Source organism: Tympanuchus pallidicinctus, unplaced genomic scaffold (genome assembly GCF_026119805.1).
Source record: "Tympanuchus pallidicinctus isolate F22 unplaced genomic scaffold, pur_lepc_1.0 scaffold28, whole genome shotgun sequence".
Lineage (NCBI taxonomy): Eukaryota > Metazoa > Chordata > Aves > Galliformes > Phasianidae > Tympanuchus > Tympanuchus pallidicinctus.
In genome coordinates, this window is record NW_026294745.1 from 1,886,484 (window position 1) to 1,914,176 (window position 27,693).

The 27,693-nt window shown below is 47.5% G+C and overlaps 2 protein-coding genes across 4 annotated transcripts in view; one reads left to right on the forward strand and one right to left on the reverse strand.

The window, feature by feature from the left end:
- Window positions 1-18,737, forward strand: part of KDM2B (lysine demethylase 2B) — a 99,565-nt gene extending 80,828 nt beyond the window's left edge. The window contains 11 exon segments of the mRNA XM_052690929.1: window positions 1,636-1,860; window positions 5,417-5,560; window positions 9,935-10,021; window positions 10,560-10,820; window positions 11,812-11,828; window positions 11,830-11,848; window positions 13,429-14,102; window positions 15,453-15,616; window positions 16,069-16,230; window positions 16,908-17,126; window positions 17,466-18,737. Of these exon segments, the coding sequence (XP_052546889.1) occupies window positions 1,636-1,860; window positions 5,417-5,560; window positions 9,935-10,021; window positions 10,560-10,820; window positions 11,812-11,828; window positions 11,830-11,848; window positions 13,429-14,102; window positions 15,453-15,616; window positions 16,069-16,230; window positions 16,908-17,126; window positions 17,466-17,647 (2,154 nt within the window). The 3' untranslated portion in view covers window positions 17,648-18,737.
- Window positions 18,738-19,260: 523 nt separating this feature from the next.
- RNF34 (ring finger protein 34) lies at window positions 19,261-27,449 on the reverse strand. Of its 3 annotated transcripts, none has more exons than XM_052690927.1 (6): window positions 27,363-27,449; window positions 24,292-24,510; window positions 23,096-23,482; window positions 22,726-22,782; window positions 22,285-22,486; window positions 19,261-20,974 (listed from the first exon to the last, which is right to left on the reverse strand). In XM_052690927.1, exons 1-6 carry the CDS (start codon window positions 27,366-27,368, stop codon window positions 20,787-20,789), a joined length of 1,059 nt encoding a protein of 352 aa, XP_052546887.1. In that variant the 5' UTR covers window positions 27,369-27,449; the 3' UTR covers window positions 19,261-20,786. The 3 variants fall into 3 exon arrangements, with proteins under 3 accessions (XP_052546887.1, XP_052546888.1, XP_052546885.1); XM_052690928.1 differs by lacking the exon at window positions 27,363-27,449 and adding an exon at window positions 25,451-27,261; XM_052690925.1 differs by lacking the exon at window positions 27,363-27,449 and having other exon boundaries at window positions 24,292-27,273.
- Between the last annotated feature and the right edge of the window lie 244 nt (window positions 27,450-27,693).

Genomic DNA, 27,693 nt, shown 5'->3' on the forward strand with positions numbered 1-27,693 from the left:
TCAAGGACTCACAGTCATCTGCATGCGGTTGATGAAGAGGAGCTGCCTGGGTTGTTGTGTGTATTTCAGTTTAACTTACTCCCTTTGGTTCGTTTTTCTCATTTCCTTTGCCAGTGGAGGCTCTAATAGAGACAGCGGAGGGGTGATTCATGCTGAGGAAGGAAATTATCTCTTATCTAGGTGCTAAGCCAGTCCTGCCAGCACTGACTTTATCCTTGAGAGGCAGCAATGTTGGTCTAAAAGGCAAATATTTATTCTTTAGAGTGTCTGAAATTGATCTGAAATCTGTGTGTCTGTTGCAGTTTCCTATGGGAAGCTACACCTCTGTGTGTTCACACAGCACAGCGGGATCCAGCTTGTTCTGGAGGAGTGCAATTAAAACTTGTAGAAATCTGTGTAACGTTGGCAGCAGCTGAGCAGTTTTTTCTCCCACCTCAGTTACAGTGGGCAGGGTTAGTGTATAGTAGGACACTTCGGGAAGCTTTCACAGCAGCAGGTAGAATGTTTTCCTGGCTCTTTTAAAAGCTGCAGTAGAAATTCTGCCTGGCTTCCGACGGTCCACCTCCTTCCACCTCGTCCCACCTCAGTGATCGCCCAGAATGCAGCACAAACAGAAAGTGAAACTGCTTAGATTGTGTTGTGTGTGCTGAGATGCACAGAAAGTGAGAAAGGTATGGCAGGACAGCACAGATGAGCTTTGTGGTCCTGTTTTTGTCATCTTTATAGCGAAAGCTGTCAGTGCTAAGGATGAGCCAAGCCAGTCTGTGTGTAATTACCTTCAGACAGTGACTTTGTTAGGGATATTTGACTTGGGATGTATGTTCTTATGCTTAACAGGGAATTTCTTATTAGAACGTGAAAATTAGATGAGTGAATCTGTTGCAGTTAACCTAATCATTTAAAATTTTGTTGGGTTCCTTTAATTTCTACTGTAAAAGTCATTGAATTCCAGACCTGGGATGCCCTTTTTGCACAGCATCAGTTAGTATTCTGGCTTGGAGCACTTGCTGGTATTGGATACGAAGGAAGCTATTTTGGAAGGCTTTTGTAGTATTTGTGTTTTATTTCCTACCTCGCCATTTGGCAGTAGCTCATACTTTCCCTTTCCATTAGGGAAGTTGATGTGACTTGAGCTACTGAGCTGAACATTGCCCTGCCATATCTAGCCTCATAATTACTTTTGCTGTCTCCTTGGGCTCTTCCATATCTGAAGGAGGAAAGCAAACCTTGTGGCTAACCTGAGCACAGTCCTAGGAGCTCGCAGCGCCGAGCTCAGCCATGGCACAGATAACGTCTTTGACCTAAGCCAAGCGTGTCATGTGGGACTTGGTCCTGCGTTGACTTGTGCATAGTCGGTGCCCTCCTGTTGAATTGGGCTAGCATTAGGTTTGGCATCTCTCACTGGAGCCTCGATTTCTTTGTCTTTTTTTTACAATGCATCTTTTCCTCAAAAGGTAATGGAATTCCTTAGCTGTAAGAATGATTGTATGCATCTGCTGGGCATTAGCCATCTGTGTATATTTGATACATCTGTCAGTTTCACATCTAAGATGCGTACAGCTCCCAGTGAAGGAATTTCTGCTGTTTAGATGGTAAGTGGGACGTGAGTTAACCTCGTGTGTCTGGCTCTTTCAGAACAGGGCGGTCGGACGGCCCAAAGGGAAGCTGGGCGCTGCCTCTGCGGTGAAGCTCGCAGCTAACCGGAGCACGGCCGGGGCGCGCCGCAGGAGGACGCGATGCCGCAAGTGCGAGGCGTGCCTGCGGACAGAGTGTGGCGAGTGTCACTTCTGCAAAGACATGAAGAAGTTTGGGGGGCCTGGCAGGATGAAACAGTCCTGCATTATGAGGCAGTGTATCGCAGTAAGTAAACCTCTTGCTACAGTTCTTGTGGAGATTTCTTTCTTGTGTTGGCATCTGGTGACAAGGTGTGGAATTGAGAGCTATTTACTGTGAAGTTTCTGAAGTGCGTTGGGTAAAACAGTGTAATTTGCACCCTTGCAGTTCAGATGATCTCTTCTTCCCATCGCTTTTGATTTATCCCAAAGTTTCAAACCAGAGCACTCCTAAAATGTACTTACGTGGCTTCCATTCTCAGTAGTATGGAAGGTTGATGTGGTTATAATCAGTAAACCAGAAATTGGCACTCATTCGCTCTGAGATTCTGAGATTTGGGGGAGGAGGGGAGAAGTGTGAAGCTCTCATTAAAAGGAGAAGAGGCCTTTTTGGTTTGGGCCTCTGAGATTCTTGCAGCGCCTTGCAATGGTCTTTACCATCTTAGCTGCTTAACTCCTTTAAGATATGGAGAAATCTTTGACTGGCATCCTACAAGACTTTGTCATTGGTGGCCACAGGCTACTTGGGATGTGAATTTCGATTCATTTCCACTTACGTACGTATATGTGAGGTTTTGATGAAGAAGTGCCAGACAGCCACGTAGCCTGGCGTCCTTTCTCCCTCAGGGGCTGGATGGGGCTGCTGGGAGATGCTGAGCATCAGAACAGGGCTAGCAGGTAGTCAGAGACACTTTCCTGAGCTACTGTGATATATCACCCAGAAGATTCTGTAGTCATAAGAGAGAGCTTTGTATTTAACACATATTGACAGGTTAGTCTTCCATGAGGTTCTGAATCATTGCTTTCGTATCGACTCTCACTGAGCTTCTCCTCGGGCTTTTTGTCCACAGTGGTCTCAAGCAAGGGGAAAAATTGATGTTAGCTTTTCCCTTAATTCTTCAGAAAGGTCTTATTTGTAGTGTTGTTGGAGGTGGGTTTTTTTGTTTGTTTTTTAAGGAAAGCAATGTTGTGCTTTCATAACTGAAATGCTATGCTATATGCAAGCTATGCTGATTTCTCTCGATTTAGTCTTGTTATGGTTACTTTCACTTACATTTTTTTTTATATTTAATTCTGATGAAGAAACTGAAATGGTGGCAGTAAATGGCTTGGGTCGGGTTTTAAAAACTGGTAAGCACTTAGGGTTTCCAGTAGGTACTCGTGGTTACTCACACCATGTCCTGTGCCAAGCCATGCAGTGCTCTTGATAGAGGATTGGATTTGGCTCTCCTGGATCTTTTAGTAAAGTACATAGAATATCTACCTTTCCACAGAGTGCTTTTGCAGCTCAAGTGTCTTTTCTTTGAACACTTGATTTCCTGGAGTGTGGCATGAATTGAACAGCGTGGATGAAGAATTTATTATTCTCCAAGGGAAGAAATAGAGAAATCGTGCTGCCTTTTTAGTTGGGAGATTACATTAGGGCTGCAGCACGCTGCCTTGTCCTGACTGATGGAGCAAGTTTTCGTAGGAAGGTGTTTGAATCTTCACATGCATGCTGAGCTTTTTGGAGGAGATGAACTTGGTTCTCAACTTCCTCTCTCTTACAAAAAAATATTTTTCTTTTTTGCTTGATATCTGCTGTTTTATTTCCAGGAGTTGTGTTTGCAGCACAGAACTTAGTAGCCAGGGTGCTTTGATTCTTTGTCCCACCCTTGCATGTGCTCAGGAGGTCTCTCTGTTCTTTGTGAGTCCTCCTTGGAGAAACAGTGGGAATGTTGCAGACTTTCTTAGAACAGCAAAAGGGTGGAAAAATAACAAGTTGAACTGTTGTACAGTACCTTACATTTCTATGAGCAATCCTGTTGTCTTTACTCTTGTTCATTATGTTGTCTAATAATCACAGTAGTGATATATTGTGTTGCACGTCCAACAGCTTCCAGCTAAAAGAAGCCACCAAAGCAAGGCTCTGTGAAAGTAATGATCTCCACAGTTCTGGGATTGTGCTTTCCTCTGGTTAATAACACTGACAATAGGCAATAGGCACAGACTTTCATTAAACTCCAAAGCTTTAAGAGAGGCTGTACTGCCATTCAGAGAACAGGAAACTCCTCTGCATCACTAGTTGAATCAAGAAGGGAAGCAGGAGTGCCAGGGACACTTGAGGCTGTCTGAAGGGAGTGTGGGGGCTCTGCTGGGAAGCTAGGCTATAATAGCAGAGCTTCTGCTCCAGTCTGTCAGTGGGACACAGCTAATTGGGGCACAAAGAGATTCCCTACACACCCTTGCTTCCAGCAAGACTAATCGTGCTGTTGCTGGGATGTTTGTTCCTTGTGTGCAGTTGTAGATGGTTGTCGTGTGGGAGATCGGACAGAACAAGTGGACAGGGCCGTCCCAGCTCTGGGTGCCTTGGCTTTGTTCTGGTTTACCTGCCAGTGGAATGGAATCCTGGGGATTCCTACTGTGTGTGTGGAGGAGGGTTGGGAATTTAATAGCATTGGCTGAATGCTGTTAAAATGGAGCGTGGGTAAGTACTGACATGAGAAAGCAGAAAGTATTGCCATAGCTTGTGTCTGACGCTGGGACTTGGGGCAGCACACTGTGCTCTGTGATGGCTTAGCATGGTTTCTTTTCTCTGTCTGAAACTTCCTGAAGGGTGAATTGTTGCTACATAAATTTGATTCAGTGTGCAGTTTTTCACTTGCAGACTTTATTCACTCCTTCAGTGAGAGATCCTTGCCATGAAAAGCCACACCTGTGCATCTGGCTACTTGATAGTTAAGTTGGCATCCTTATCAGTATAATTCACATTATGGCCAGCTTCTTGTGAGGGTCTTCCTTTTATTTCTTGTAAGGAGGCTTGTACCTTACTGTGGCAAACTAGAAGTATGTTCCCACTGTCATAAAGGTAGCTTTCTAATTAGACTGGCATTCAGTGCTTTGACATAGGTGATGGATATACGATATGCTGCCATTCCCTTTCTCCCTCAGCAAAGGACAGAAAATAACTGCAGTTGTGGCACTTTAGGCAGAGAAATCCTCTTTTTAAGTATCTGTGCAGTGCTTTCTGCACTGCTCTCGTTTGGACCAGGGCCTCCTATAATGGACTGTCAGTCAGCAAAAGGTCTGTTCTTAGTCCTGTTGTAGGCTTGCCATGAGGGCTGGATGGGTCCCATAACATCTGTCTGCCCTGCTTGTAAAACAGGGGAGCTGCCAAATTGTTAGACTGTGAAGCTTAGTGGATGTGAATAGTGATGTTCTAGGTTACTTCTTTCCCCTCCCATTGTACTGTAGTAAAGAGACTCTTGTGCCAATGTCTGTCAGCTCACAGATTAAAGAGACCTTGGGAAAAAAAAAAGTCATTTTCATCCTTGCAATTCCCCATGGACTTCTGCTGCAGCAGGAAGGGCACTTTCATTCCCTGAACATGTCCTGTGATGCTTGCTCCGGGTATCCAGCCCCAGTTGTTACCAGTTTTTCTCGCCTTTGTTGATCTGCTGGGATGGAGCCTTCAGCAGTTTGCACAATTAAGCCCTGTTTATCTTCCCTTTGGAATGAAAATACTGTAAATGCATTTTGAATTCTTCTGTTCCCATGTGTCTTATGTGCCCTGATCAAGACTTCCTTCTGATATGTGTAAACAGCCGGTGTTGCCTCATACTGCTGTATGTCTGGTGTGTGGAGAAGCTGGGAAAGAGGACACTGTGGAAGAGGAGGAGAGCAAGTTTAATCTCATGCTAATGGAATGCTCCATTTGTAATGAAATAATACACCCAGGATGCCTTAAGGTGAGTGAAAGGATGAAATACCTGTTGGAAACAAACAAACAGAAAGATTAGATACCACCTGAATGTAGAAGTAGGGCACAGAAATTAAGAAATTTTCACATTTTCACCTTTGGGAACTACATGAACCCAGAGTTGGTGTGAGAAACAGGACGGATAGCTGTGGTGTGAATGGTCCTGTCTGAAGGAGGGTCCTCCTTCTGATGTGACCAGCCTGCTCGAAGCAAGGCAGCAACATGTGGGTGTATGTTTGTGGTTTATTTCATTTATTTACTGCTTCTTGTCTAAGGGAGTGTAAGGAAGTAAGGCATCTCAGTTGGCAAGCTCCAGAGGACAGAAGAATCTACCTGTAGCTTTGGATGACTTATTTGCAGCCCTGTATCAGCAGAGTACAAATGAGTGGTTTGCTGTTTGTGTTTGTCCAGGCACAGATATGCCTTTTAGTGGCAGCTGGCCTTAAGGGTGGGAGCAGACATTGCAGTAGGAAGACTGCAGCTCTAGAGAGCAAACTGGGCAAGTTTCAGGCTGAATGGAGTATTGTGAACAACTGTTCTCTTGGTTGGTAACAGAAGTGTATTTTTGGGCACATCCCTGTGTCTGAGCACTTAGAAGCCTGCTTTCTCCAAAACTGATTGTGTCTTGGCTGCTCAGTCGTTCTCTGTTGCTGATTTGTTTATGGTTGAAGTGATTTTTGCCTTAGCAAATGTATTCTGATGTACCATGCCCTAGAAAGAAGCCCTTGGTCCCTCTGGGCATGGAGATGTGTTCCTTATGCAGGCCTGGGGTGATGCTGTCCCGGCCTTTCACTGCTTCTGTGCTGTATGCCATGTTGCACTGAGGGATGTGTGTGACTTGCTGGAGCAGAAAGCAGGTAGCTGGCAAGCCAGAATTACCCTGAAGAGTGGGGTACCTGCAGCTCCTGCCACAGATGGGCTCTGAACAGGAGCTTGGTGTGCTTGGCTCTGCATAAAGTAAGGCTTCAAAGGCTGAAGAAGCAAGGGAAGGAGGAGCTCATTTCCAGAGGAACCTCAGTTCTGTCTTGCAGCTGCTGCTCTTCTGTTCCTTCCCCCAAGCGCCCTGCACTCCCCTTCCTTTCTGGCAATGCCAGCAATGCCTCGTATCCAGGTCCTGAGGACAGGGTCACTGTTTGGTGACAGTTGAAGTATGGCTTCCTCTCACTGTCCCACGTCTGGACCCATTTGCACAGGATGTGGGTCAGACCTGTGAAATCAGGCAGGGGCCGTTTGTTCTTTTAGGCTTATAAAAGATGTTCTAAGTGCTGTTTTGATAACTAGGAGCACAGAATTGCTTGAAATATTTCTGAAAGTTAAATAATGGGAGATTAGCAGTGTGCTGCGTGTGTCTTTTACTTCAGTTTCTCAGTGCATCTGCTGAGCTGGAATGGGTGGATAACTATTGATTATTTACAGAAACAAAAGGGCAGCAGGAGGATTTCAGAATCATCATTTTAGAAGATGAGAGGAGACTGTGGAGAAGCACAAAAGAAGAACAGAATCTCTTCCTTGTTTCCCTCATTGCTGCTTATTGCCAGGCTCCATAGTTGTCTGTGGGACAAAGGGATGCCCTGTTTATGAGGTGCTTGAGCCCTGGTATGGGCCGAGCCCTCAGTCTGCGTGGAAAACACCTTTGGAAACAGATGCAGCCCAGGGTTGTGCACCAAGAGGAGGTCCCATCCTGTCTTGCTCAGGCAGCACCACGTGTCAGCCATGGCTTCATCTCCAGCAGGCATCTGGCACGTGTGATCTCAGGCAATGCAGGGCTGTGTGTGTCTGGTTTGGAGCTCATCCTCTTCCAGCTTCACTGTTTGACTTTGTTTGTGGTCAGTGAGTTTTCTCCATGAAACAGCAGAAGACCTCGTAGGGCATCTGATCGGTCTGCCCTCTGCCATTGCCTAAGAGCTGAGCTGGCTTCAGGGGAGTCTTGAATGGCATTGCTAAGGGCTGACTGTCCAGCTTCTTTCTTCTGAATAGTTCCTTGAGAAAATCATCTTGGCAAGCCTTTCATAAGCCCAGTGTTGCTTTCAGAGGGAGCTTCTGAGATTTTCAGAGGGATATTGTTTTTTTCTGTTGCAGGGCATTTGTATTGAACCAGTATTGATGGATTTTTCTTGCTGTGAGTCAGATCCTTAGTTGCACAGGTGACCAAGTGCATGATCTGATGCAGTTTCTTTAAGAAGAATTTTTCTTCATAAGAATCCTGTTCTTTGGTAGATAGAGTGAGACTGATAGAAATGAGGGAGTATTCTAGGTGCATTGACAGAACAGCAAAAATAAATAACTGAGAAAACAAAGACCTCCTCCAGCACAGCTGCTTTTCTGCCACTGTCTTCAGACCAGGTGTGTTTCTACCTGCATTACTTCAGCCTCTGCACTGTCAGGACTCACAGCTCTCACCTGCTGATAACAGATTGGCTCCTGGGGTCTCTGTATTGTCTGATTCAGTCTTGTGTTCAGGCTGTGAATGGCTGCCTGGTGCTGCAGGCATGCAGTGGAGGTGCCTCCCACCGTGGCTCAGACGCCCACCTGCTGCTGGTAGCAAACATGCAGAACTGGCTCCCACCCAGCCTAGAAGGCTTGGGATGGATTCAGTGGCAGGTTTGTTTGTGTCTAATTAGTTTGCTTACAGTTCCTCACATCTGTTCAGTTCCTTAAACTCCTCAGAAGGGACGGAGCTGTAATGCTTTCCCTTTGGTAGCATTTGTTCTGTATTCAGTGCGGGAAATAACTTGTTCCCAACTTGGGCTTGAGCCAGGAATTGCTCCCCTGAGGCAGAGATGTATACAACAGCTCCTGGAGTATCTTACACCTACCATGGGAAAGAAGGTTCAAAGGCACACAGTTGTGATAAAACCAGTATTTAAATTCTGCCCACTTCATTTACTCGTTTATTAACTCCCAAAGACTTGCTGAGAAAGGCTGACATGTCATCACTCCTGCTGGATGGTGAAACTCGAATGGCTGCTGTCTGGCTCAGTTCTGGAGGAAGCAGTTCCCTAAATCCCAGGGCTTGCTCCTGCACAGCTCACACGTTTTCACTGAGCTGGGAGGAGGAAATGCTTCAGAAACAAGAAAAATCTGCAGAGCTCTGCCCTTGCCTGTTCCAGCAGCCGGCTCCTGCTACTGTACTGCTGATGCCAGTGCCCAGCTGTTCATCTTGACTGCAGACAGCAGAACCGTGCTACTACAGTAATAAAATGTTTTCTTTTTTCCTTGAGGCTTTTGCCTAAGTCATAGAATCATAGGTCCTTTCCAACCTTGTGATTCTGCAGGATCATCTAGTCCAACCTGTCACCATTACTACCCACCAAGCTACTGAACCATATCTCGTAGCACCTCATCCAGACACCTCTTGAACACCACATAATTAATCCTTAAGATGCGACCGTGCCATCAGTGAGCTTATGTCTTTGTGTGGAGGCTGCTTTTTAGCTTAGCTCTACTGTTCCTCCTCGGCTTCATTCAAAGAAACTGCTTTTCAGAAACACCCTTCTCCTGTCTGGAATGTAATGAGGGCTCCTCTGCAGAAGTTCAGGAAGCAGGAGCCGTGTGGGGCAGGGCTGTGCTTTCCTTGTGATGTGACAACACCAAATGGGCGTTTTTCAAAGAGCAGAATGTCACAGTCTCTCAGAGGCAGCAAAGCAGTAAGCACTTCTCTTCCTTACGCTAGCTGGGGGTGTCAGAAGCCCTGAGAATGTTTTTGTTTGCCTGGACCTCTGAATAGAAGTTTGCTGTTCTCCAGCTGGCTTGGCAGCCAGCGTTCTGCTGGCACGTGAGCCTGGGGGCTGTGCACACGGGGCTGCTCACTCTGAGCCGTAAAGAAAAATATTGTAAGGCACACTTGATTACAGTGCAGGGTGCTCTGCTTCTAAAAATGCCCAACAGTATTAATGTATGAGAATGTATGGGAAAAATCCCTTCCTATTGAGGCAGAGGCTGTGCCTCACTTCGGGGAGGGAAATGGCTTTTTAGATCAGGGGTGTGGGAGGACGTTTGGAGATGGCATGATTACAGTCGGGACGGCGGGTGGCTTCTTTCCTTATCATTTTTGTAAGAGCAGAATGTGCCCTGCAGTAATTGGGATTGTCCCTGACCTTCACACAAAGCCCAGACCCAAAGCCTTTATCAAGGACCAGGTTGGCCACCACACATTCCTCCCATGGATGTTATATTGAGGGTGATCCTGTGGGGTGTGCTCTGCTCCTGCAGGGAGCCGGGTTTCTTTCCTGGGGCTCTTGGGAGGGCAGCAATCGATCAGAGAAAACAGAGCTGTGAGAAGTGCCTCTGAGTGGTCTACCTGTAGACTTCTGCAGCTTCTTTGAGCTTGTCTGTGAATTGAGTTGTGCCTCTCTTTCACCAGGTGAAGGAATCAGATGGTGTGGTTAACGACGAGCTGCCGAACTGCTGGGAGTGTCCAAAGTGCAACCATGCAGGGAAAACTGGAAAAGTGAGTTTAATGGGGATAAGTGGTGCTGGAATGAAATACAAGATCTCAAACGTTCCCTCTGGCTTGTAGGTATAATTTTGCCCAGTACCGCTTTTGTTTTTGTGTTCAATTCAGTTGAGTCAAAGGAAATAAGCTGTTGGCTTTCTGTTCCCTAATCATCTTTTATTTTTCTTCCACGCACTAACACTTCACCCAAAACCTGGAGAGTGTTTAGGTTAGTTCTGTGCATTGCTGCATGCTAAATTCTAAGATAACTCTTTGGATTGTGTAAAAAGGAAAGAAAAAAGGTCATGCGAAACCTGAAGTGTCTATTGGAATTAGGGAAGCTTTTTTTTGTTTTCTTTTGTAAAGCAAGGGGCTGCAAGTGTGCATAAAAACTTCTTAAAGGTTGAAACTGCTTCTACTGTAACTCCATGTTAATGATTTTGTCTGTTACAAAGTGATCAACCCACCAGTGCTGGAGGCAACGTACATAAATAGCTGAGAAAGGCATAAGATATAAAGTTTGTTTGTGTTTTGTGTCTCTTTGGCGTACAAGCAAAAGCGCGGACCAGGATTCAAATACGCATCAAATCTCCCAGGCTCATTGCTGAAGGAACAGAAAATGAACAGAGACAATAAGGAAGTAACAGATGCTGCAAAACGGAAAGGGGACTGTGAAGAAACTCCCAGGCGGAAATCTGAGGAACATTCCAAAAAGCCTCAAGTTGACTCAATTCTGAGGAGAAAGTCAGACGAAGTACATCTGCGGAGGAAAAGGAAATTTGAGAAACCCCAGGAACCCTCTATGAGAAAACGGGTATGACAAAGCCTTATGTACGTACGCAGATGCGCGTGGGCTGGTTGGGGCTGATGTCTCTTGCCTTCTGGCTTGTACCTCGTCTTGAAATCCCAGATTGCTACAAAAGAAACTGCGATGTTTTACCTCCCTTCCTGAAAACTGCTTGTCTAACAGGACAGTAGTTTGAACGGTGAAGCTCGGGTTGACATTCAGAGGCTGACAACACTGGGCTGTGGCTGTTGGTTTGTTCAAAATGCTGGAAAACCCACTTTAACTAAAAAGTCACTGCAAGATGCTTGGAGTAGGAACAAAGTGAAAATCACTTTTTTATGGAAACCTTTTCATCTGTTGCCACTTGGTGGCGCGTGGCTGCTTGTTTTGTGGCTGATTCACAGATGTACAATGTGTAGAACTGATCAGAGGACTTTTAGGAATGACACCTCCTGTAGCCTGCAGAGAGGAGGAGCTGCTCACAGCAGCACTGTAGCAGCTTTTCCCTGAATTTAAAAGTCAGAGCTCTTGGACCAGGCAGAGACACTCTGAATTGCCGTGTGGATTACAGAATGTTCTACTTGAGATGTAGAGAAATGCTGGCTTCCAGAGGTAGAATTGAGGACTTAGATCCAACTTCTCTTACAAGTAGACGTCGGATGGTTTGTAACTGGGATCGCTGGCAGTTCTTGTACTGCGTGCACTGCAGTTCTCTAGGACTTGGTAGTTGCTCTGCCTGTTGAGTCTTGGCAGAGAGAACACCACAGTGTGGGAATGTAGGGATTGTCGTTGCTTTGGTGGAGAGCAAAATTCATGACAGCAGGTTATGCATATCTGCTTCTTGGCCATGATCTCCTTTTCCCATCCCTGCGGACTCACTGGAGTGTTTATGGATGGCTTGAATTGCTCCGTGAAAGCCCCCAGCGCGTCAGGAAGGCACTGTGAGTCACCAGACCTTCAACAGACAGCAGAACAAATGTCATCTTCTGGGGCTTTTACTTTTTCTTTCTTCCAACAGCTAAAACTTGGAAAAGAAGAAACTCTTCAGGAAGAAGGTGCTTTGCCTTTATAATAGATATGTTCTGCATCCCTTTTACTCCTTCTCATGTGGGCTGAATGGTGAGCCAGTGTATCATTCATATCTTTGTGTCAGAGTGGGCATTTTTATTATGCCCTTTACACCTCAAAAACTGCTCTCTCGTGCAAGCCTTTATGCTTCAGAAGAGTTAGCTGCAGTGGCTGGCTCTGTTTTTTCTCATGTCCCATGTTAAAATACAAACAAAAGTGTGTTTTGATGACCCCAAGGAATAAAATTCAGTTTCTGTGCTGATGCTTTGCTCTCTTGCTGAATCTTGCTCCTGCCACGCACACCCTCAGCAGTCTGCATCACAGCGTGGAGCCCCCCCTGCACAAGCATTGATTTCTCTCTCACAATCTGCCGCAATAACAGAACTCTGATACCTTTAAATTACGCACTCATCAGTGCCCTGTGTGGAGGATGCTGCAAGCTGACAGTAATCTGATGTTCTAATTTTCCTGTCTGTTTTCTAACCTGTCATTAACGTACTGTGACCTCTTCCTTTATTACATGTTTAAGGACGGGTTGATCAGCTTTCTCTGCTCGGCGCTGAGTCCGAGGTGTAGCAGCACATCCACAGATGTGATCCAATTAGTTTATTGCAGAACACGGGCGTTCTGATAGAACAGGTGTGTTCACAGCAGCTCACCTTTCCTTGCCAGGCCTGATCTCTTCTTATTAAGGCTGTTTCGTTCTAACAGATGCTAGCTTCTTTCTTGCGTATAGCGATCAAATCAGACTTGAAGTCTTCCTTGGTTTTGGTCTGTACATCTCTTCCGTATCCCTCTGGCGTGCATCAGAAGTTTAGATTAACGTGAATGAAGCTCAGTTCTCTTTGACGAGCAGCAACCAGGGCAGGGAAGAAGCTGCCAGCCCCGTGAGCCCACCTTGCATCAGAGATGGTGGCAGCATGCGGGCTGATCCGCGTGGCAGTGTGTCACACCTGGCGTTCCCCGTCCGCACGCACTGGAGGTGGGGAAGCCTGAGAAGATGAACCGAGTTCAGTAGGATGTAAAGGGGCAGCCAGAGTGTGCTTAACCCGAGGCTCTGAGCATCCAGCAGGAATGGTGTCATCACAGCAGAAGCGCAGCCATAGTGCGAGTAGTGGTTGCAGCTCAGGAGCTTTCAGAAATTGACCTTTTGGCCATTTGGCATGCATGTGTGTCAGCCAGTGTTGAAAGTTTGCCCAGTGAATGCATCCTAAGCCTGGTTTCTTCTGGCCCGTTGGGGGAGAACTGTCTATAGCATGCTGTTTGCCTTCTATTTGGAAGCTGTCTGCTGTGTAATGAGTAAGGCAACTAAGTCTGTAAGGTGATGCATGGTGAATAAATGCATTTGTCACTCTTGGAGTCCGGAGGGCCGATCCTGGGCTCCCTGCCTTTGTGATGGCGCTCCAGCTCGATGCCTTGGGCTGGTGGCTGCAGCCCGGCGCTGGGGCGGGTGGGCCCAGAGCAGGCAGCTGTTTCCCAGGCACCGCTGCCCCACAGAGCAGCAGCGTTCCGGGTGACGCCACGTGCTGGGTGCTCCTGTAGTCAGCCCTTGTCTCTTCCTTTTCAGCGGCGATCGTGGAAGGCTTCGGATGAGCGGAGCGCCCTGCTCAAACCCCTGCGGCGCCTCAAGCAGGAGCCAGAGGACGAGCTGCCGGAAGCGCCTCCCCGCTCCAAGGACAGCGACCAGTCGCGATCCAGCTCGCCCACCGCGGGTCCCAGCACAGAGGGGGCCGAGCCCAGGGACAAGAAGAAGTTCAAGATGAGGCGGAAAAGGCGGCTTCCCAATAAAGAACTGAGCAAGGAGCTCAGCAAGGAGCTCAACCAAGAGATCCAAAAAACCGAGAACAGCCTTGCCAATGAGAATCACCAACCCATCAAATCTGAACCCGAGAGCGAAAACGAGGAACCCAAGCGCGCCTTGAACAACAGTGAGAGACTCCATAGGTTCAGCAAAGGGTTGAACGGGACTCCCCGGGAGCTGAGGCACCCGCTCATCCCCAGCCTGCGGAGCACACCGCGCGGCATCGCCCGGCCCCCGCCCTCGCTCTCTCCTCCCAAATGCATTCAGATGGAGCGGCACGTCATCCGGCCGCCCCCCATCAGCCCCCCTCCGGACTCGCTCCCCCTGGATGATGGGGCAGCCCACGTGATGCAGAGGGAAGTCTGGATGGCTGTCTTTAGCTACCTCAGTCATAGAGACTTGTGCATCTGTATGAGAGTTTGCAAGACCTGGAACAGATGGTAAGGAGGGTGGGAAACCGAGCTGGGTCTTGTGTGCGGTGGGGATGGGCTCGGAAGGGAGGTGGGTGACTGAGCACTAAAAGAGGTGTGCAGGTTGTCCCTGGAGTTCTACTGAGCCCAAGGAGAGAGGGTGCCCAGCAGTGTCTGAAGAAGCAGCTTGTCTTTAGTGCTTTCTCACAAGCAGCAGTTGCCAGCGCTTCTGATGAGAGCTCTGTGTCTGAGCATCAGCCTGCAGCAGCTGTGCTGCCCAGAGCAGCCTGTTCTGTCCTCAGGCACTGCAGTGTTCCCACACATGAGAACATGCTGTCTGGGTCAGGCTGAGCCTGGGTCGCTGTGCCCCCAGGAGCTCTTGCTGCTGATGCAGTTGTTTTTTTAGTTCAGCTCTTAAATCTCTATTGAGATACGGTGCAGATCTTCTGGTGTCCTCAGTGTTCTCCTCAGAAGGTCCATCCTGGTTGTTGCCCTGCAGAGGGCACACAGAGCAATCCCATCTGCTGATTCCACATCAGCAGAACTTGTGGAAGAGTCCTTCATTGTTCTGTGCTCAGAGTGTCAGAGCGTAAAAATTGACACAGACAGTGACTGCACCACCACAGAAAGCGTTAGTGGACAGATTGCTGAGTTTCAGTGCACTCGCAGCAAAGTGTCTTGTTGGCTGTCATCTCATATTCAGCCATAATGTGCACATGGATGGGCGAGTCGTGGCAGAGGCCCCTCGCAGTCTAGCAAAACCTGGATAAATGACAGGAAGGTTGGTAGTGTGGCGCAAGGCGATGCCCATGGAGCCCTTCCTCCACGGGTTGGATGATTTTTCAGTTTAAGTATGACGTTTTCTAATGCAAAATGCAGGAAAATGCAGAATACTGCAAACCATTCGGATTTGTTGCTTGTGGCCCTTAGGGAGCCATAAAGAGAGCACAGAAACGCACATGGGAATAACAGGAACAGAATTTGTTTTGCATAGGGAAAGTGTGGGGGAAATCAGGACAAGAAACACATGAAACCATTCTTTTTATTCAGAAGATAAGAAGGAAGGTGCTTGTTTTCAGGCTACAAGACGGATTTTAATAAATGCTGTGGTGACTTAAAATGGGATCCTCTGATGTTGGCAGTGATAATTCAGTAGAAATAATTCTGAACTTTGCTGTGAGACAGACTTGACAGGAAACTTCAAACCTACGTGACGCTGTTTGTTGGTGCACTTACCTCAGCATCACTTCGCTTTATTTTTGCTAGTTTTAGTTAAATGCTGTCGTTCTCCCATAGTTCTGTGATGCTTTTTAAAAGTCTTGCAGAAATTGAAACAAGTGCCAAATTCAAGTGCTGTTGACTTTTTTTCTTTTTGGGTAGGTGCTGTGACAAAAGATTATGGACCAAAATAGATTTAAACCATTGTAAATCCATCACTCCACTTATGCTTAGTGGCATTATTAGGAGACAGCCTGTAACCCTTGATCTTAGCTGGACAAATATATCTAAAAAGCAGCTGAGCTGGCTTATCAACAGACTGCCAGGTAAGCGATGGTTTTTTGACTGTTTCACCAGACCTTAGCAAACCAGTTTAGATGTAAACTGTTATCTGTGAGGAGGGTGTGAAGGGGTCCAGCTATCTGAAAGGAGGAGTACATACAGAGGAGCAGAACGTCAGCATGTTAAAAGGAGTTTTGTTGTGACTGCTTGGCATTCTAGCAAACTGATTTGTGGCAGGTGTTGGCCAGTAAGTGCTGTGCCTGTGCTGACCGGTTCAGCTGGGGGATGCTGGGGGACTGTTCCCCCCCACTGTAATGGAGGTTCTGGGTGCAGGGCAGAGGGACGGCTGGGTAGGGGGCTCCTGGGGTCCCTGCGTGCCCCGGAACATTGGGGTGTGTTGGAGCAGCGCTGGGCTCAGCTCAGCCTGTGTGTGGGAGCAGATCGCTGGGTGCCTCTCCGCGTGGGCCGTGTGCTCCAATCTCTTCTGTATCTGCAGGTCTCCGAGACCTGCTGTTATCAGGGTGCTCATGGATAGCAGTGTCAGCACTTTGTAGTTCCAGCTGCCCTTTACTCCGAACTCTGGACGTGCAGTGGGCAGAAGGACTGAAGGACGCTCAGATGAGAGACCTCCTGTCACCGCCCACAGACAACCGGCCAGGTAACCGGCGGGAGAGCGCGGGCTGTCCCATCTGCACTCAGCATGCTCTGCTGCTGGTCCCCCGTGGAGGAAATGGGCAGCAAACCCTGCAGCCAGCACCGGTGGGGTTCTGGGCTTTGCTGGCGCGTGAGGCGGTTAAGTAGTGACGTGCAGCACCTCGCTGGAAGCCTCTGGGTGATGAGTGATGTTCTCTGGCTGCTGAACAGTCATCTGAGCCACTGTGCTGGTTTTCTGTCTGACTTTCTTCTCTTCAGGCTGCAACGGGTGTACTTTAGAGAGTATGGAAACACTTTCTTCCAGTTCAGGGAAGGAGCAGTTCTGTGGGTCATGCCACATTCGCCCGGATATCAGCTCAGGTGAAATTTTGAGCAAATCAGATCTGCTTTCTGGCATGCACTGCACAGCCTACTGCTTATTCCCGACCTGTAATTCCGCTGGGCCCCTGCAGTTACTTTCGTCCCTTTTGTTTTTAAATCAGGAGGTGGTTATTGTCCACGTGCCTGTATCCAAAATAGGCAAGCGTTCCTGCTGATGTCCCCTCCAAAGCAACAGACAGGCAAAAACATCTGAAGTTAACTCAGGGCAGCGGTGTTGTGTGTCACAGTGCATTTCATATAGATTTGCAGATGTTTGCAGCACAGCACGAGGCTCAGCTGCTGCTTCTGCTTTCCATCCAGGTCAGATCGACAACCGGAGTAAACTGCGGAACATCGTGGAGCTGCGCTTGGCCGGCCTGGACATCACCGACGCGTCTTTGCGGCTGATCATCAGGCACATGCCTCTGCTCTCCAAACTCAATCTTAGTTACTGTAACCACGTGACAGATCAGTCTATTAACCTGCTGACCGCGGTTGGAACTACCACGCGGGATTCATTAACGGAAATTAATTTATCAGGTATGCAGCACGAATGGGGCAGGGGAGGAAGGTGGGGGCGTCCCTCCCCATCGGCACCGTTTGCTGCTGGAGTCGGTGATCCTGCAGCTGCTGCTCTCCCAGGCCCTGCCCTGTCTGAGCTGCTGGGAGCTGCAAATTGTCGCTTTGTTCATCCTCCTCATCCCATCTCCTCCTCCTCATCCCTTCGGTTACACAGCCGCCATGGGGAGCCGGGAGCTGCATGCAGGCTGGTGGGGGCAGCTGGTGGCGGCGTGGCACAGGAGGAGCGGAAAGGGCTGAGGAGGTCAAATCAGAGATCAAAATGGGGTTTCACTTTTGTCCCCTTCTCTCTTTTTGCAGACTGCAATAAGGTGACTGACCAGTGCCTGTCCTACTTCAAACGTTGTGGAAACATCTGCCAGATCGACTTGAGGTACTGCAAGCAAGTGACAAAAGAAGGCTGTGAGCAGTTCATAGCAGAGATGTCAGTAAGTGTTCAGTTTGGGCAAGTGGAAGAAAAACTTCTGCAAAAACTGAGTTAGTTAAAGGACACGTGTAAATACTGGGGCGAGGCGGGGAAGGGACTAAGAACATGTAGGGATTTTATTTTCAATTGGGAACTTGGAATATTGGAAAATACCGTGATGGGATTTTACAACTCTTGTCGAGAACAACATGAAACTACCCACGTTAAGAATCTCAACTTGTGCCACTAATTCAGTCTACCTGGGATGTCCTGCACTGGCTCTTATGCAAATTCATAAGGCGACTGTTACTGATGATAATTGTTCACACCCGGAAGAAGACTGATCTCCAAGGAATACTGTTATTTAAAGTACCACAGCATGTGCTTGGTAGTGTAAATTTGATTTCTGCTTTTCATTTCTTAAAACAAACAAACAAACAAAAAAAAAAAGTTGGTGTCATTAAAGTGGACCACGCACTGCATTTCTGCCTTCTTAACACATTTTGTTTTGTTACATCTTACATTATGCAGAACTATTTTTGTACAAAAATTGTTTAAAAATTATTTATGCAATGTTTGAATGCATTACCAGTGTTTCGGTTTTGATTGCCAATTTTTATCTTTACTTATGGTAGGAGAGAACTTAACCTATACTTCGTAGACAGTATCTATCTACAAACGTGCCCAGGTCAGGAAAAGTAGGTTAATACTTTCAACTTAAAGCATGTTTTAATGGAAGTTTATATCCTGCTTTGTATACTTGAGAAGTGACATAAGCATGTTGTGGAAATAAGGTGTAAATTATAGTTGAAGTAAAACACTTTGCCAAGTTTTATCTGTATAGAAATCACCTTTTTTCTCAAAATTTTAAAAATTCCAATTTCAGCTTTTGCACATAGGAGGGTTTCACTCTGTAGCATGAGCTCTTGTACTCAATATAAAATTAATTTATACAGTGAGTCCAGCAGTAGAATAAATGGTCAAACGTAGTCTCTCTTTCTTTGAAGTGTGAGTTGAGTTCTCATTTAAGGTTTATAACATGGTTATTTCCTGATTGTAAAATTCTGCATTCATAAGTGCCATTGTTGTAAGGTGTTGTTTTCGTAGACCTTCCTGATGCAGTTTTACCTTTGTTGAATTTGTATAAACAATTGTACAAAAACAGATTCTGGCTACGAGGGCTTCTGTTCCAGCTGGGGGCTGTGCTTGGACTTCAGGAGTGGGGAGTGACTGCAGTGTGGAGCTGCACAAGCCCTGCCAGCAGCGGCGCTTCCTCCTGCAGCCCGGCTCTGCTGCGCGCCGTCCTGTGCAGCGAGGGCAGCGGCCTGCTCCTGTCCCAGCAGGACTCTGAGCCCAGGCCTGCTTGCAGGAATCCCCCTGGCAGAAGGGTGGTGGTGTCAGCAAGCTGCGCCTCGATTCTGTGCTTTGTGGAACTGTTCCCAACCTTGATGGAAGCAGCAGTCATGCAGCAGCCCCCATTGCTGCCACGCTCCAGGCAGCAGCTCGCAGTGCTCAGTGCAGGCTTTCTCCTCTGCCTCCCAGCACGTTGTTACTGAGGGGAAATGAAATGCACGTGCCTTCCTGCGGCTGCTCTCTGCCTGGGCACACGCTTGTAAGAGACAGGTAAAGCTTGGGCTGCCTGCCCACCACCTTCCCCACTGGTTAAGGAAAGAGACAGAGGCTGTGAAAGCCCATCACAAATCTTTATTAAGCTTGTGTGGCTAACGATCAGCATGGAAGTAATATACGGTTCTTTTTTCATCAGCTTACCCACTCAACGGAGACTCCGGGAATCAAGTAGCATTAAAAAGTTACTCTAAAAAATAAAGCCATTGAGAGGTTTGCTCCCTTCTGAAAAATAGTCAGCAGTGTCTTAAAGCTGCATATTTTGTTTTGAGGAGGAGCTGCTTTCTCATTTTCAAGCCAGCCGCATAAAGACAAGAGAGCCGGAATGACAGGCAGTGTAGCAGAGGTAAGAATTACCTGACATTGAAGCCCTGGCAAATCATTTTCTTACCTCCATTACTTTGTTAGCATGGGGGAAATTCAAAGGAGAAACTGTAGCTTTAGCTGAACTTTCTTTCATCTTTTTTTTTTCTTTTAACTTACTCTTGGACTGCTTGAACACAGGGATCCTGTCCCCACATCTGAAGTGATTTTGCAGCTTCCCTCAGAAGGCTGCATGGGCAGCCCCAGGCACTGAGGTCTTTGCTCCAACACAACACCCTGCTGGAAGCTGAGCCGCCAGCAGCGAGGTATGCAGCAGCTGATGGGAAGCAGGGGTAATAGTGACTCAGCCTTGGTTAATGTTGGTGAATGTGAGGTTTTAAAGATGAGGTTTCCTTTCCCCTGTCCTTAATAAAACCATCCCTCCTTAAGGTTAGCAGTGCTATACATTCCACGTGTTAGCAGCAAGTAGTTTCATGACCCTGATTAGTATTCACAGTAAGATCAGGTTGTCGGCACATGAAGTACAATCATCACATTAGATTAATAGTTACAATAGGCAGGAGTGGATTCAGAACCACAAGAACGTGGTTTCCTGTACCTCCTTTCTTAAAAAATCATTCCTAAACTAAAGTACTTAGTAAGCAGTACTTGGATACCACATGAGAGAGCCCTACAGAGTGACAGAGAACGGCCAAGAGAACACAGGGGTAATGTCTGACATTCAGAGCGCAGCAATCCCTGTCAAACAGATTGCTTAATGTCTTCTGTGCAGGTACAGTTAATGGCAGTGCTTTCTTGAGTCTTTATACTGTTAACACTGTTACAGGAACAGTGTCAGTTACATTCTATATTTGTTTAATTGCATAAGAACAGAATGTTCAACCAATAAGTTCTAGAGGACTGGACAGCGTAACGCAAGGATGGTTGAGCAAAGGTGGTTTCTGTGACCTCTTGCTGAGTACTGAATGCAATAACTAGGGCTGATATTCTTCAGAAGAGAGCAATAACTGCTGTAAACAGTTTGACTCAGTTTGTGGGTTTAAGGAAAGTCAGGCAGCTCTGTCACTGTGCGCACAGGCATCACATCATCCTGCCCAACCGTCAGATTAAGTATGCTGTAAAAAAGTCTTCATAAATTCTACGTCCTGATGTTCAAAATGTTGCGTTTGAGAATTAAAAATCTGATCTACGCCCCAGGGTTCAGCACTCCTGCCCACAGAAATCCTGGTAGTCAGAGGTGACTAAAATTGGCTTTTGGTCTTCGTTTAAGACTTAAAGACATGCACAGCCCGCACAACGTACTGCCGGCAGATGGGGCACTCGCTCATCCTCTTGCCGCACTTGGTGCAGGTCACCATGTGGCCGCACTCCAGCAGCACGCAGTCGATCACTGCATCCATGCAGATCCGGCACAAGTTGTCATCGTTGTCGTTCAGCTGTACCTTCTCACCCTCTGAAAAGCAATGGAGAGGGAGGACACACGTTCAGGCCCTGAAAACACTTCAGCCCTGACGCTGGCACCAGCTAAAAGATATGAACAGGTACTTCAGCATAAAGCTGTGTTGCTCCGTGCTTACAACCGTTTTCTAACCAGCTAAGAACCTCTAAGAGGTTAAGGAGCCTCATCCAGTCTCAATTAAGTGCTTGATGACAGTAATTAAAATGCAGAGCTTGTTGTTCTCTATCTCTGAACTTACTTTGTGTAGCAGAACACTTTCCTCACAGTGATGCAGAATGAAGCAGACCAAGTTGTCGAAGCGTAAGCAAGGCCTGAGGATGGTGGAACTGAACAAAGCCTGCCAGGTTTCAGTGCAGCTTTCCTCTCTCAATAACTGTACATTTTGTCAGATCGTACTGAGAAAATCCTAACTCTAATGCTTCATTTCAGACAGGTTTTCAGCTCTACTTTAATCACCAACTGAGGGTCTCCCTTGAGCCATGCTTTGACACTCGCCAGCAGTACCAGAGAGCGGGCAGCACCTGCAGAATGCTTCACCCCTCTGAGCCAGTTATTTCAGTCTTATGTGCTGGCAACACCTGGCTGTGAAGCAGCCCTGAGCTAAGGCAGCTTTCCAGTCACTGCAGTTGCCTGTTGCTCACATCCTGCCTGGTGGGTGCAAGAATAAAGAGCCAAGCAGGGATTTTTCAGGCCGGCAGCATCATCAAGAAGCTGTTTCTCCCACAATATTTTGTTAACAGAAATCAGGCTGTGCATATACTACAATCAGGCAAGTGAAAGACAGCAACTGTTGAGCACAGAGGTTGGATGAATACAAGTCATTGAGCTGCAGCCACAGAAACACCTTATCGTGGAAGCATGGAGAGAGACCAAACCACTTGAACTTGGACTTTTGCCACTGTAGCTTTTAATTCTGTCTCACAGTGAAAGACCTGAATTACTTTGGTCTGTTGACAGCTACAAGAGAAGCTATCTTGCTAATACCTTGTGAAATCTAATACAGGATACAGAGGTGCCAAGTTTCACATTCTCCAAAGCAGCAGATCTCAGCCATGCCATTTTACCTTGCATGTGAAAGCTGAGCTCTCCAAGCTTTGGAAAGTAAATCTTTGAAAAAACAGCACAATTCCTGGAAAGCTTCATTTACACACTGGTTCCACATTCAGCTATTCTAGCTCCAACTGGGAAACCACACTTGTGAGTTGTTCCACAAAAGCAGAACAAGTCAGACACCAAGTTGTCCTGCTGGCAGAACCGGCTACTGGAAACCAGAAAAGAAAGGTAAGAATCGAATACAAACTTACGTGTTTTGTGGTTTTCCTCACTCTCTCTGTACAGCCTGCTCACTTTCTCCACAAGTTCCCATTTCTCACAGCATCCTGAATAGTTGACAAAATTACACGCAAGGATCTCCTTCAGCTGCCGAACACTCAAGCCTTCGATGTCCTCCAGACTTGAAATATCAGACAGAGAGGCTCTCGCTCGTTTTCTGGACAATCCGGGAGTCTGAAACACAGAGCTGTATGTTTTTATCTGTCCTGGTAAGTCCAAAGCACCAGATTTTTCCATGCATCACAGACTACATTAAGCTGCAGCAGTTGGGCTAAAGCTTTATTCTTTTCAGGGCAAGTATTTACAGATTAATGGCTGGTTCTGAAAGAACAGAGCGCGATTCTAAATGCTGACAGATCTAAAGACTTTGTGGTGTCACGTGCAAAGGTTTCTCTGCATGGTTCCTAACTCACCTGTTCCTCGGCACTTTCTTCTTCATCATTATTTATAGAAGATGTTTCAGTTTGGCCCTGTGTACAAAATGAAACTAATCAAAACAAATAAGAAAAAAAACTAAAACAACCCCAACCTCTTCTAAAATACTTTGCTTCCTCCCAAACGTTTTGAAGTTTCAGCTGCTGCTAATTATTATCAACTCAAGTCATCCCTATCACCTAAGCTACCAGTCTTATCATCTTCTGTTTCCAATCAGAAATGGAAAAGGCATTTTCCAGCCCCTCCATCTGCACCAGCTGGTCCTTGTTTTAGTTTAGCATGATGCATTATCTAGTTGAAAAAAAAAAAAAAGCCACTCTACCATAAGACACATGTTAATTATTGTACCCGTAAAGGTGTCCCATTTCCTGTGCTTCCCCCTCTGTTTGCAAGTTCTCCTTGGGACGACACCGACACAGACATAGAAAATGGATGAGTAAAAAACCCAGAAGTCTGTGAGCGCGACGAGCGCAAGCTGCCAGCGTCCATGTCCTCCTCTGAGCCTAAGTGGTGGCACAGCACGAGATCCACCAGGTCTTCCTTCTCCCTGCAGGTATCTGTCGGGATGTTTCTGAGAACAAGGTACTGGCGCAGATCCTTGACTTTCAGTCTCATCAGCTGTGGCCGCTGAAATGCTGTTTCTTGCAGCAAGTGACAAGTCGAACATCTTCGGAGATTCTCTTGTAAGACGGAACAAACGGAGCAGAAATCCTTCTTGCAGTCACAACACACGTGCTAAGGATGAGCAAATAACCAGCAGTTGAGTCAGAACGTGAGCCCACGACCCTGCGCCAAACCTCATAATTTTCTGCTGCCCTTTCATCGCTGATTGTGACAAACATCAGCTTTAGGATTTAAGTCTAGAAAATCGCCCCATCAAATAGCTCTGCGCTGTGCCAGGGTGGAGCAAGACAACAAGGAAAGGGGAAACTGAACAAAACTGAGCAAAGAGGCTTCAGAGAATTAGGTCAGTAAGCGGGCCTAAATGGACAAGGTAATAATGATGGATGGTCATATGCAGTAGTGACACCAACAATCTCAATTTTATTTACCTGGAAACTTAATTAAGCCACCAGCTTGGCCCCAAATGATATGAGGTCACTGGAGCACAACAGCACTTAACAGAACTAAACCCGTTTAACAAACAAGCAGCACTTCACAGAAAGAAGCTGTGATACTAAATTGGTAGCGGTTAAACTTGTCTGTAATGTAGTTTGTTCATTTCAGTACCCCACCACTATGGCTGATATCCTCTGCAAACACAGATCTGTTTTAAGAGCCAAGATTCTGCACCTAAAACATGCACCTTACAAATAGGATCAGCACATTCCCAGCTCAGCTCAGATCCAACGTCAGATCCCTTAACTTCTAATCCTGTCTGACGTTCATTTCCTGTGACCTTGGGATGAGGCACTTTCTCCCTCCCTGACCATCTGACTCAGTTGTCCTTACTGGAGGAAAAAAATATGTATATATTTGCATCCCCATATGCCTACAGATTAGTTCATATTAGTAAAAATATGATTTAAAAGGAAACGACTCACTTTTTTCCTAAAAACTGAGAAGGGCAGTCCACAGGCTTTGCAAACCACGTTAGCAGCTGCTGCAGCTGGAGATGGACACGACGAGAAAGCCGCGTTCGGGGCGAAGCGGAACGGGCCGGCGCCTCCCGCAAAGCCGGCCTGCTGGCCACGGACAGCCCCAGTCCCCATGACTTCATTCAGCAACCCGCAGCAGGAAGCCCACATGGAAGTAGCTCCTGCCTGGAAGCACGCAGAAAAAAGAAAAAGGGACAAAACTGAGTATCCTAAGACCCACGTAACACGTGTCCTGCTGCCACAGGGCCTCGCCATCCCATCTCTCATCATCCCAAAGCGCGCTGTGTGCAATCCCAGAGCACGAGGAATGCAGCACACAAACATCGGCGCAGCCCAGCCAGCCCCCCTTCCCAGCTACAACCCAAAGTAGGTAAGATTTGCTTCCGAGAGGCTGAAGCAGGCACAAGGAGCTCCTTCTCTCCTGCACTGAAGCAGAGTTCTTCACAGAAAAAGTAAGGAATTTGAAGAGGTGATGCAAAGTGAAGGAGGAGAGACTGACAGTCAATTGTAGGCGAAGAACAAGAGCTGAAGGGACGAGAGCGAGAGGTACAACAGCTTTGTAAGGCTGCCTCCCTGTAGGACTTTCTCCAGAAGTAACTCAGTTCTTTTAGGACTCACGGTGAAACTCTAAAAAACATTTCTGGATCTTCAAACAAACGAACCAAACTGAATTCCAAACTCATGCTCTGCTTCTTTGAGAGGGAAACATCTTTCAGGCCCTCCCTGGAGCTGCTCTGCTGTTCTCTTACGCAGGGGCTAACAAAACTAAAGTACCTCCAAATAACTTTATTCCATATTGACTGTATTTCTGGTTTGAGCCCTACTGTTTTATCTCAAACACTATAAAGATAAATGCACGCATTTCACTGCTACTTTTTTATCCTTGAAAGCCTTCAGCACCAGATTCTCTATCAGATTTATACTTCAAGTTGGAATTTGGAACCTACACTGTTTGGGTCATACACGTAATTGCAGTCAAGTGGCTCATGGAAACCTATTAAACAACAACAAGAACCAATAGAAGTACACTGGTTTTTTTGCAGAAGGAAGCTGAGTGGTACAACTATCTTTTAAACATATTTTTGTTCACCTTTTTTTTTCTTACCTATTCTAAGTTCTTCTGTTTTGTTTTCTTTATTCCAGGACAGCAGCCTGGACAGCAGCCTCTACCCCTTCAAGTGTAAAGACACAGAACATTGGGTTTGAGCCTGCAAACCTCGACCAACCAGAGCACACGTCAGCCCAGTGATGGCACTGCAGTCCCTGCAGTGACTGCTTTCCATCTTAACACACACGAAGCAGAAAAGCTCAGAAAGGAGTCCTTACTGTGGTGCAGAGAGAAGCTGAGGCACAGAGCCATAGGACTAAACATGCCCCACAAGGCACTTGCATGAACACGTTGTTAAGAGTGGAACATCAAAAGCACCTCTCTGACCTACACAAACCTGGTGCTCCACTCTTACTGCTGTATGCTGACACTACAAGTGTTGCAAGGCCAGCAGTGCGGTCGGTCCTTCTGCTTCTAAGCTGTGGGCAGTAATAACATCAAACAGGTATGCAACAAACAAAACTCACTAGCCCAACTGTTTTGAGAGCCACGTTCACCTCAGCTGTAACCAGGAACCTTCACACAGCACAGAGAAAAGCCTGCAGAGCTCAGGGCACGACTGACCCTGGTTGGTACCTGCAGCTCACTGCCCTCCACACTGAGCCATCCAGCCAAGACTTGCTTTCTGCTTTCCAGCAGCAGAGAGTGGAAACGTCAATATTCCTTTCTCCTGCACAAAACAAATGATGCGTAGTTCTCCCTCCTTCTTAAGTAACAGTTAAATAACTTTTCAGAAAAGCATTCTTAAAACTGGTGACTTAAAACTAGGAGCTCTCTTGCATGCAAGGCTGGTCTTTTGAAAAGTATTTTTTTTTTTCCACCTTAATGGAAAGTTGTCAGTTGCAAAAAAAAATAATGACTAATTCTTCACATGGTCTTACAGAATTGTCACACCAGCTTTATAGTGAACAACAAAAAACTGCTACAGGCAAATAAGCGCAGAAAGATAAAACACTGAGCCAGAAGTGTGTGGGAATCCAACCAGCACCACTGCAGGGCACCCAGCAGCAGGACAACAGAACCAGGAGAGAATGCAGCTGCTACCCGTGTCCTTACCAGGCAGTTTAACACTTGGAGGAGTGATTTTATTGAATGGCCTGTAACAACTCAGACAAAGCTATAAGCTCAGGGTAAATATGCACCTAGGAAGTTTGTTATCCACTTTTGATGCCTGAATTTTCTAAGTATTGGACAGAAGACGTGTGTTACAGTTGCTCTAAGAGCGGATCTATGCAGATGAAAGGCAGTGCAACAGTGTCCTTAATTCGCTCCTTAACCTCAGTCAGCTCTGCAGCTTCCCTGTGACACCGAGCCAGAAAGCACCGACACAACTCATAGATGAGACACTAAAACAAGCAGCTTCCTCCGTGCAGAGCTCAGCACAGCCCGGCCGAGCAGCCAAAGCCTTTCCAGCCATCCTTCCCCACGATCCTCCGGCTGCTCCCTTCACCTCCACGCTCCGCGCGCCCTGCAGCGCCGTGAAATCGCATTTCGGCCCTCCAGCCTCAGAGCCCAGCCGTGCCCGCAGGGCTGCTCGCGGCCGCGCACAGTGGCAGGAGGATCCTCCCGCAGCAGCCCAGCTTTAACGCCCCGGGGCCGCGCAGAGCTTTCCCAAAAACGGAGCTCGGCGACGACCCGAAGGCACGGCGCCCAGACGGGGGTCAGACGAGAGAGCCGTGAGGGATCGGGCCTCGCCTCGGGCCCCACCCGCCCGCTGACTCAGCGAAGGCCCCTCGGCAAGGCGGTCGCGGCCTCGGGAGCCCCTCTGTGGCGGGCGCGGCCCAAAGGGAGCGGAGGGCCACGGCGCAGCTCGGCCCGCCCCACCCCCAGCGGGGTCCCTGCCGCACCGCGCTCCGTTTCGGCCGCCCTCGTCCCTCCCACAGCCGGCCCAGCCGAGGAAGCCCATCACCTTCATGGCCGCTCCGCCGCCTCAGCACGGCGCCCTGCCCGGCGCCGACCCCCGCCCGCGGGCCGCCTCACGGAGGGCGGGCCTTCCCGCGGAGCCGCGTCCTATTGGCTGTTCTCCTCGCGACGGCGGCGGGAGGAGCCAATGGGAGGAAAGGAAGAATCGCCGAGGGCGGGCGCGGAGGTGGCCTTGTGGCGAGGTGAGGCCGGGGCCCCCGGGGTGGGCGCTGAGTGACTGAAGGGGTTTATTATTTGAAAATCCAGCTCCAAAAAGCTTCCGGATCCCGTTATTACTTTATTTACCTTATAAATATATTAATTAAAAAAAAAGGTTT

What these genes read in the sequence shown, in the direction of transcription:
- RNF34 (XM_052690925.1), bottom strand. Translation starts at nt 24,669, where the DNA reads ATGTTTGTGTGCTGCATTCCTCGTGCTCTGGGATTGCACACAGCGCGC. An exon ending in TCTCAGTTTTTAGGAAAAAA is followed by an intron (nt 23,483 to 24,291) that starts GTGAGTCGTTTC and finishes GCTCATCCTTAG; the next exon opens with CACGTGTGTTGTGACTGCAA. An exon ending in AAGAAAGTGCCGAGGAACAG is followed by an intron (nt 22,487 to 22,725) that starts GTGAGTTAGGAA and finishes TCTGTGTTTCAG; the next exon opens with ACTCCCGGATTGTCCAGAAA.